The sequence below is a fragment of the Oryctolagus cuniculus genome, chromosome X (assembly GCF_051225735.1).
Source record: "Oryctolagus cuniculus isolate XC-2025 breed Fujian yellow rabbit chromosome X, ASM5122573v1, whole genome shotgun sequence".
Classification (NCBI taxonomy): Eukaryota; Metazoa; Chordata; class Mammalia; order Lagomorpha; family Leporidae; genus Oryctolagus; species Oryctolagus cuniculus.
The window spans coordinates 34157032-34166311 of NC_142888.1; the positions used below are offsets into that span (position 1 = coordinate 34157032).

A 9280-nucleotide genomic window follows, 5' to 3' on the forward strand; every position below is an offset into this window, starting at 1 on the left:
ATGTACCACTGTGTTGATAAAATACACCATAGCATTTTTTTCCTCATGTTAGAATAGGCATAGTAATGATCAGTACTTTTTATACTTCCTCATGACTGAATGCAAGATGTCTACTAAACCCTCATTTGCAGGAGAAGAAAGAGAAACTAGGAAGGGGGAAAATGCCTTCTAGTCAAGTCTTCTGTATTAATTTAAGGATCACTTTATAAAGTCTCCCCCCAAAAACCTCATTGGGATTTTTATTGGCATTGCACTGGATGTGTATATCAAGTTGGAGAAAACTTCTGTATATTACAGTTTGATTTACATTTCATAAAAGGGATATATGTATAAGACAATGGTATTTGCATAGATGATTTCTCAAAGGATAAATGAAAACATGTTAACAGGTGGTTATTTCAGGGAAATAGAACTGGGTATGATTGGTGGGGGAGAGAGGGACTTTAACTTTTCATGGCATGCCCTCTTTTATACCTTTTTTTTATAAACCACAAATATTGATATACTACTTTAATAATAATCAATACAAACCAGTAACTTTCAAAATGGAGTATGCATTACCCTGGGGTACAGGAGTTTTAAGGGTATCAATCTCTAAATCCTCAAATTTTGTATTCAGTCTTTGAAAATCGATCTGCCAGAGAACATACTGGTAGTGGAGAAATCAAGTAGGTTCTCTTTTTTGTCTCCTTTTCCCAGTGGCCCTTTTTGCCCATCACAAAAGCAAAGTATATCTTTTGCTCATCCTGAATCACACCTGGGGGCACTGCCCTGTGGCATAAGACCCTCAAGGTACCAGACAGACAATTCCAAACACTGCTGTAAGTGATGAACAACAACAACAATAAAAAAAAAAAAACCTGCTGCCACAAATGAATGGGAATCAAATCCTTCTGCAACTCAGATGGTATCCAATTCTTTGCTTCCAATAAAATTGAAGGAAAACCCAGTGGAGTTATTAGCTGATACATCATGAGAAACAATGTTGAAGATAAATCATTGTGTAATTTTCCCATCTATCTTCAAAGGAATCCAAAGACTTGCAAGATGCTTTAAAAAATGTCATTTCCATTTACTTCTGTGTGCTAACATTGGACCAAACAGAAAAATGAAAATTGATGCTGAATCCTGTCTCATTCTGGCAATAATATTTATACACAGATACACCATTTTTTCCTGAAAAAAGTCTTGTTTCCAACAAACTTTTGTTTTTATGTTTAATACTTACCTATGAAGATTAATATGGTTACAATCTTTCGATTCCTCATATTCTAATACTAATAGTCATGATAATGAAGTAAGAGCAAAATTATAAACAATACCTAGTGTTTTGTGATCACAGGAACATTTAACAGACAAATAGCTATATATATATATATATATTGCTGCAGAGAAATATACAGGATAACCAATCAAATCATTTCAACAGCAAAAATGTATATTATTGCAATCAAATTCTATTGAAACCGAGTGGAATCAAGAACTCAAGGAGAATAGGGAAAATGTAAAACCTCCAAGTATCAAACAAAAGCTCAGTTATGAATTTTTAAGCCAAGTGACAGTGGCTCTCAAATCACGAAGGTCCTTAGATTTCGCCGGATTCATGTAAAATAGTGACGTAAGAGTTTTATTTTTAACACCTGTCAGAAATTACACTGTTGCAGCAACTGACATTTGTGATACAAAAATTCAGACGTCAGTCTAAGAAGGTGTGAAGGAGCTTGGTATCAAGCATACCATTTTTCAAATATTTTTAGAGAGAATTTTGATATAAACCAATAGTTTTATGTAAACATACCAAAAAAAAAAAAAAAAAAAAAAAGGAGAAATTGTCATTTACTCTTTTGCCACCTTGTGGCCAGAGTTGTATTTAGCCTAGCCGCAGCAACTGCAAGGAGGAACTCTCTCCTAAGCTCAGCTCCTTCTGCCAGCTTTGTTAGGTGTTTGCAGGCAGAGATGGTGACATTGGCCTCGGGATGGAATCCAGACCCATACAAACACTAAGCATCTAAAGATTATGGTGGCACTCTCCACCAGTGATTCCAAGTGAAAGTAGCATGCAATCGGGGGGGGGGGGGATTGTAAGAAAGTTCAACCAAGTTCTCTCTTTTTTTTTTTCCCATGAGGACTATTATAAAAAAACAAGAAAGTGTTTCTGGTATATATACGTTGACTGTTTGCTTTATAGTATCTCTTCCCTGCTAGTGATTTAAGTCTTCCTTAATGTGCCTTTTGGGAGAAGCTAGCCCCGACTGTGGCCCTGGGGTAAGTTTGGTTCAGTGCTGTGCCCACAGTTCCTAATACAACACCTGGCTGTGGGTCAAAGACGAATATACATCTGTTGAGTGAATGTTGGCAAAACTCTCCACTGCCAGAACATGCTGGCCTGAGCAGAGGCGGGGTGGGCCTGTGGGCTTCTGCAGGGAGTTGATCAGTAAGGCAACCAGCTTAACATGGGTGGTCTTTAAGGGCAGAGAGTTCCAGGCACGGTAGAGATGGTTAATTCTCCTTCTCGTCCGATAGTTGGGATGAGTAACCCCTGGTCCTCTCGGCACACTCCATGACATCAGTCACTTTTAGCAGCAGCAGCAGCAACAGCAGGAAAATTCCTTTAGCTCACGTGCTAGGTCGGGTTCCTCTGGTTGCAGGCCACACAGGGCAGGCATCCATTGGAAGATGCTGGGTGCTTCAAGGAACTGAAGAGCTGACTTAAGCAGGTGACTTAAGGGCAGGCAGCAGGCCACCCTCCGCTGTGTGGGAGCCAGGCAGTCTAGGGCTCCCGAGTCCTCAAGACCAACACCTGCTGCTAACCCAGGAGGCCTGCCCCACCCCGCCCCCTCCCTGGAGGAAGGGGACAGGTGTGTGTGTGGGGGTGCGGGCCGCCTGTGCAGGCCAAGGAGAGCTTGGCTGGGTATCATCAGGCAGCACAGCCCCCGAGCCTGAGCCCGAGCCCAAGCCCGAGCCCGAGCCCAAGCCCAAGCCCGAGCCCGGCAGTGTGCACTAGGCCATGGCCAGCAGCTATCAGGACTCGGAGAGCAGCAGGCTCGCCCGCTGCCCTGGGCTGCACTCCCCAGAACCAGTAGCTACAGCAGGCCCCTCCACACACGGGTTCCCAGAGGCCCCTGACACTCAGGCCCGCCCCCTCTCCCCACTGGCCGCTCCACACATTTCTACCTGCTGCCCGGCCTGGGACCCTGCAGGTTGCAAGGGTCTTGGGACTGTGTCTTGTAGCTTGCGCCCCTCTCCCAGCTGTAGGGGAGATGCTGGCTGTGGAGCTGGCCTGGTCTCGCTCGCTGGCCTTGAATTTTGTCTCCGGGCTGCTCAGCGTCTGCCGGGTCAGGAGGCTAGCTGGCATCCCACTCCTGGCCTTGGGAGCCCAGGGAGGAGGCGAGGGGCAGAGCCAGACTCAGCAGAGAGCTGATAAGATGGGCAGGGGATGTGCCTCTCCAGGCCCAGTGGCCTTGGGGGCACTGCCCCTGCGGATCTGAAGGGAGTAGGAGCTTCATCCTTTTCAGGAAGGGCAGGTCCCGGGGTGGGAGGGGAGCTTGGGGGCAGGGCTGAGGGCAGCCTCGGCCGCCGAATAGGATGGCCTGCCCTCCGGACTCTCCTCTGCGGGGGCATTTCCTAGCGGGAGACACGTTTCTGGACTGGGCAACCGCTGCGCCCCCCGCCCCGCAGTGCTGGGGGAAGCCTGAACAGGGGAAGGGAAGGACGAGGAGAGGGGAGGAGACGATGAAGGGGGTCAGAGCAGCGATTGGAGCTGAGAACTGGAAGCGCCTTAAAGAGACTGCGCGGTCCCCGCCCCCCTTCCCGCCAGCCTCAATGAATTAGAGCTGTGTTTCCCAAACTTGCCTGATCAGAAGCAGCCTCTAGGGCCCCAGTTAGAGATACAGGTTCCGGAGTGCCTCCCTTCCAGACTGATTCAGTAGGCCTGCGGGTGGGGCCGAGGACTCTGTGATTTTTTTTTTTGAACACGCTCCCCCACGTGATTCTCGTGAACAAGCAAGTTTGGGAAATATTGAATTAAAGGAAACGGGGCCTGGCTGCAGAAGCGGCCTCCGCTAGGGGGCTTCGGCGGGAGGATCCCCGGGGGCGTCGCCTGCTTCCGCCGCCGCCTCCTTCAGTGAAAGTCCCTTTTGGGTCCAGCTGCCACGGCCGCCGCGCTCCCTCAGGCCGGGCGGGGGACACCCCAGGTCTGCGTGGCCCCCGCGCCGCCACGCCCAGTGGCCGCCTGAGCCCTGCGAGCAGGGGGAGGAGCCGCCGCCAGTGGAGGCGGAGGAGGTAGAGGAGGCGGAGACGGCGGAGACGGCGGAGAAGGCGGAGAGGAAGGTGGAGGCGGAGGCGGAGGCGAAGGTGGAGGGGAAGGTGGAGGCGGCGGGGAAGGTGGACGCCGCCGGGAAGGTGGAGACGGCGGGGAAGGTGGACGCCGCCGGGAAGGTAGAGACGGCGGAGGGTCCCGGCCGCCGGGCTGAGCTCAAGCTGGAGCCCGAACCCGAGCCGGTACGGGAGGCGGAGCAGGAGCCGGAGGGGGAGCCGAAGCAGGAGCTGGAGGATGAGGACCCAGCGCGGAGCGGCGGTGGCTGCAGCGGCGACGAGGTTCCTCCCCCCACCCTCCCCTCCGACCCGCCGCGGCCCCCCGATCCCTCTCCGCGTCGCAGTCGTGCCCCGCGCCGCCGACCCCGGCCCCGGCCCCAGACCCGGCTCCGGACCCCTCCACAGCCTAGGCCACGGCCCCCGCCCCGGCCCCGACCCCGACGCGGCCCTGGGGGCGGATGCCTGGATGTGGATTTTGCCTTGGGGCCCCCGGGTTGTTCCCACGTGAACAGTTTTAAGGTGGGAGAGAACTGGAGGCAGGAACTGCGGGTCATCTACCAGTGCTTCGTGTGGTGTGGAACTCCCGAGACCAGGAAAAGCAAGGCCAAGTCTTGCGTGTGCCATGTGTGCGGTGCCCATCTGAACAGACTCCACTCTTGCCTTTCCTGTGTCTTCTTTGGCTGCTTCACTGAGAAGCACATTCACGAGCACGCCGAGGCGAAGCAACACACCTTAGCCGTGGACCTCTATTACGGGGGGATCTACTGCTTCATGTGTAAGGACTATGTGTATGACAAAGACATTGAGCAGATTGCCAAAGAAGAGCAAGGAGAAGCTCTGAAGTTACAAGCCTCCGCCTCAAGCGAGGTTTCTCACCAGCAGTGTTCAGGGCCTGGGCTTGGTGACAAATACCCGACCTGGGAAACCACCAAGCCCGAGTTAGAACTGCTAGGACACAACCCCAGGAGAAGGAGAATTGCCTCCAGCTTCACCATTGGCTTAAGGGGACTCATCAACCTCGGCAACACGTGCTTTATGAACTGCATCGTCCAGGCCCTGACGCACACTCCCATCCTGAGAGATTTCTTTCTCTCTGACCGGCACCGCTGTGAGATGCCGAGCCCGGAGTTGTGTCTGGTCTGTGAGATGTCCTCGCTCTTTCGGGAGCTCTATTCCGGAAACCCGTCTCCTCATGTTCCCTACAAGTTACTGCACCTGGTGTGGATCCACGCTCGCCATTTAGCAGGGTACAGGCAGCAGGATGCCCACGAGTTCCTCATCGCGGCCTTGGATGTCCTACACAGGCACTGCAAGGGTGATGACGTGGGCAAGGCGGCCAACAATCCCAACCACTGTAACTGCATCATAGACCAAATCTTCACGGGGGGCCTGCAGTCGGATGTCACCTGCCAGGCCTGCCATGGCGTCTCCACCACCATAGACCCGTGCTGGGACATCAGTTTGGACTTGCCTGGCTCCAGCACATCTTTCTGGCCCATGAGCCCAGGGAGGGAGAGCAGCGTGAATGGGGAAAGCCACCTACCAGGTATCAGCACCCTCACGGACTGCTTGCGAAGGTTTACGAGGCCAGAGCACTTAGGTAGCAGTGCCAAAATCAAATGCGGTGGGTGCCAAAGCTACCAAGAATCCACCAAACAGCTCACCATGAATAAATTGCCAGTTGTTGCCTGTTTTCATTTCAAACGGTTTGAACACTCAGCCAAACAGAGGCGCAAGATCACTACATACATTTCCTTTCCTCTGGAGCTGGATATGACACCATTTATGGCCTCGAGTAAAGAGAGCAGAATAAATGGACAATTGCAGCTGCCAACCAACAGTGGAAGCAACGAGAATAAGTATTCCTTGTTTGCTGTGGTTAATCACCAGGGAACCTTAGAGAGTGGCCACTACACCAGCTTCATCCGGCACCACAAGGACCAGTGGTTCAAGTGTGATGATGCCGTCATCACCAAGGCCAGTATTAAGGACGTATTGGACAGTGAAGGGTATTTACTATTCTATCACAAACAGGTCCTGGAACATGAGTCAGAAAAAGTGAAAGAAATGAATACGCAAGCCTACTGAAGTGACACACAAGATCTACCTGGAACGGAAGATGACGACACCCATAGTACAACTGGCATCAAGATTTGAAGGACCTACTTGACCATGGCCTAGGGGCCTGACAGAGTAAGAACTGAACAGTACCCAGTGTCCCGAAGGTCCTGAATGGAAGAGGATTAGAAGGGGAGGGAGATGAGGCTCTAGTCTAAGTAGTCACTGAGAGGAAAACTAAATGGCAGGAACGCTGTGGGTGGGGAAGGCAAGAGCAGGAAAATCTGACACTGGTACATATCCTATATTCCTCCAAAAGGTTGTGTGGGAAGGTGGGGGGGAGGGGGGAGGTGGGGGGGGGTGTGCCCTTGTAACCGTAAAACATCTTTCTCCATGGGTGTTTCAGCTTCAATTGACCAATCACATAACAGTTATACGTTTGGAGGGGGGGGGAAGAAAAGCTTATAAAAACGTTGCCCATTACATACATGGGTGTGAAAGCAGAAAAGCGGAGGAGGCAGGGATACTTCATTGACAAACACCTTTGCCAGTTTCTTTGTATTAGTGATTTTTGTGCTATTAAATGCAGTATTTAAAAAAAAAGAAAGACAAGCCCACATGGGCTAGTGAAAGGAGATGGAATAAGGGGGCTTGTGTAAGGGGGGGTGGTGAGTGCTCCCAAAGTAGAGAAGACAAGAAATGCTGTAAGATAAGTGATCAACACAGACAGGCCTCAGCTGACAGTATAGTGTGTGCGTGTTTAAAAACAAAACAAAAAAAAGCTGTATGATATACTTGAGCAAATCAATGAACCTCTTTGCGATTGTTTTCTCATCTGTAAAATGCAGATAATTCCTACCTTAATGGGTTGTTGTTAAAGATTAAATGATATAAATGTGTCAAAGTATAAAGTAAAAGGCTTGGAACTTTGTAGGGACTCAGTAAACGTTTGTTGGATCCCCAATCTGAAGCTTCTTTGGGCCAGGCGGTGAATGTGTCAGAGGGGAGAGGCAGTCCCGCCTGAGACTCAGGCAACAGAAAGAACATGTTGTGTCACATGTAGTCACACGCATGCATGTGTGTGCACATTCTTAACCCCTTACCCCGCCCCCAACACTGTGTGCTTGGAGCCCCAAGTCAATGGACTCCACCATTGTCCCTTATATACAGGGCATCACGGTTAGTGTTACACTTGGCCTTGGAGGTGGGGAGAGCCACAAGAGTCCATGAAGGTCATCATTCCATCCATGTGGAAGACAGTCATACTGTTTTCATGACTCAGCAGCCCAGTGATGTGATTCTCATAGGCTGCAGGGCTTGTACTTGAGGGCATTTGGTGGTTCTTGTCTTCTAAAAGCTTTATGGGTTTAGCTGCCGTGTTCACCCAGAGGCACGGATCAGTGGAGAAAGATTGTTCCCAAGCTCACTTGGTCCATCAGGCCAGAAATATACAAACAGGTTTGCTGGTCCTTTCCTGACCTCACAGGGCAGAACAGCCTGCAGAGAACTAAGCCAAACCAGATGGGATGAGCCTGGGAAGGGGTGGGGGAGTAAGGGCTGTGTCCTTTTCTTCTGAACACCATGTACACAAGGAGTAAGTGTTACTTAGTTGTTGCCTGGAGGAAAACAATCTACCAGATCCATGGGGCTTGCATCCACTGCCTCTGGTAACAGCCTTGTTCCCCATGGCTTCACGAGTCTACTTTGTGGTCAAGTCGTTTGCAAATAGAAATTTATGTGGTTGTTTGTGCATCCCCAAATAGATTTTAAGGACAGGGGTTGTGTCTCCTGCTAGCTAGCACAGAGCCTTGCACCTGGTAAGTAGGCTTTCAAAAATATTTAATGGGTGAATGGGTGGGTGGATGAATGGATGGATGAAAGAGTGGATAAATATATGAATAAATTCATACACCTTCCTTTTATAAGCAACATTTTATCGATACCCAGGGTCTGTAATCCTCAGGAGCAAAGAGTAAAAAGTTGTTATTTTCAGTGTCTTATAGGATGGGGGAGATCAAGATATGGGTGACTTCGGATACCACTTGGCAACTTCATACAGGGTGTCTGGCTGCCTTTGGGGATGTGTCTGGGAAGATGCAGCCACGTCCCCATTGCTCATCTTTGCCATGAGAAGAATTCAGGCAGCCCTGTGTCAATAGATTCTGACTGTGCAGAGATGGTCCTTTAAATTAAAAAAAAAAATTTTTTTTTGTTTGGGACTAATTTCAAGCATTCAGAGAAGTGACAGAAATAAAAACAGTATAAAGAACATCCATATGTGTGTTACCTAGGTGTACCTGTTAACATGTTACTCCATTTACTTTTTCCTTTGTGTACGTGAGCACTCCTTCATAAATGTGTTGTTTGAACCATACGAGGATAATTGACACAGCATGGCCCTATGGGCCTGAATACTTCAGGGTATGTTCCTGAAGAAGAGGCATATTTCCTTAATCACCCCAGTAGAGCCTCAGAAGATGTAACACTGTTTAAACATACTTTACCATTCATACTCAAGTTTTCCTGTTGACCCACTCACTAATCTCCTTTATTGCATTCCTCTTTCTATTACAGGGTCTGCTCTAGGGTGAAGTGTTGCACTTAGTTGTCATGTCTCTTTAGCTTCCTGTAATCTGCAACGTTCCCCCAACTTTTCTTCATCTGGTAGGGCACTGACGTTTACAAATTTTTATATTTATTTTCATTTTTAGAGAGAGAGAGAGAGCTTCCTCCACCGTTTTACTTTCCTAGTGCCCACAACAGCCAGGCTGGGGCCAGACTGAAGCCAGGAGCTCGGAATTCCACCTGGGTCTCCCACATGGATGGCAGGGACCTAACTGAGCCATCATCTGCTGCCTCCCAGGGCTGGCATTAGCAAGAGGCTGGATTAGAAGTGGAGGAGCTGGGA

General features: G+C 49.6%; 1 protein-coding gene across 1 annotated transcript; it reads left to right on the forward strand.

The window, feature by feature from the left end:
- Positions 1 to 3260: 3260 nt before the first annotated feature.
- USP27X (ubiquitin specific peptidase 27 X-linked) lies at positions 3261 to 8643 on the forward strand. The gene is made up of 2 exons (XM_051826916.3): positions 3261 to 3335; positions 4066 to 8643. The coding sequence occupies exons 1-2, from the start codon at positions 3261 to 3263 to the stop codon at positions 6400 to 6402; spliced, it is 2412 nt and encodes an 803-aa protein (XP_051682876.1). The 3' UTR covers positions 6403 to 8643.
- The last annotated feature ends 637 nt before the right edge of the window (positions 8644 to 9280 follow it).

Bases quoted from the DNA above. Each gene is read 5' to 3' on its own strand.
- USP27X (XM_051826916.3), top strand. From the start codon at position 3,261: ATGCTGGCTGTGGAGCTGGCCTGGTCTCGCTCGCTGGCCTTGAATTTT. The intron at 3,336-4,065 runs GTCAGGAGGCTA...GGCCTCCGCTAG, and splicing joins GGCTGCTCAGCGTCTGCCGG to GGGGCTTCGGCGGGAGGATC.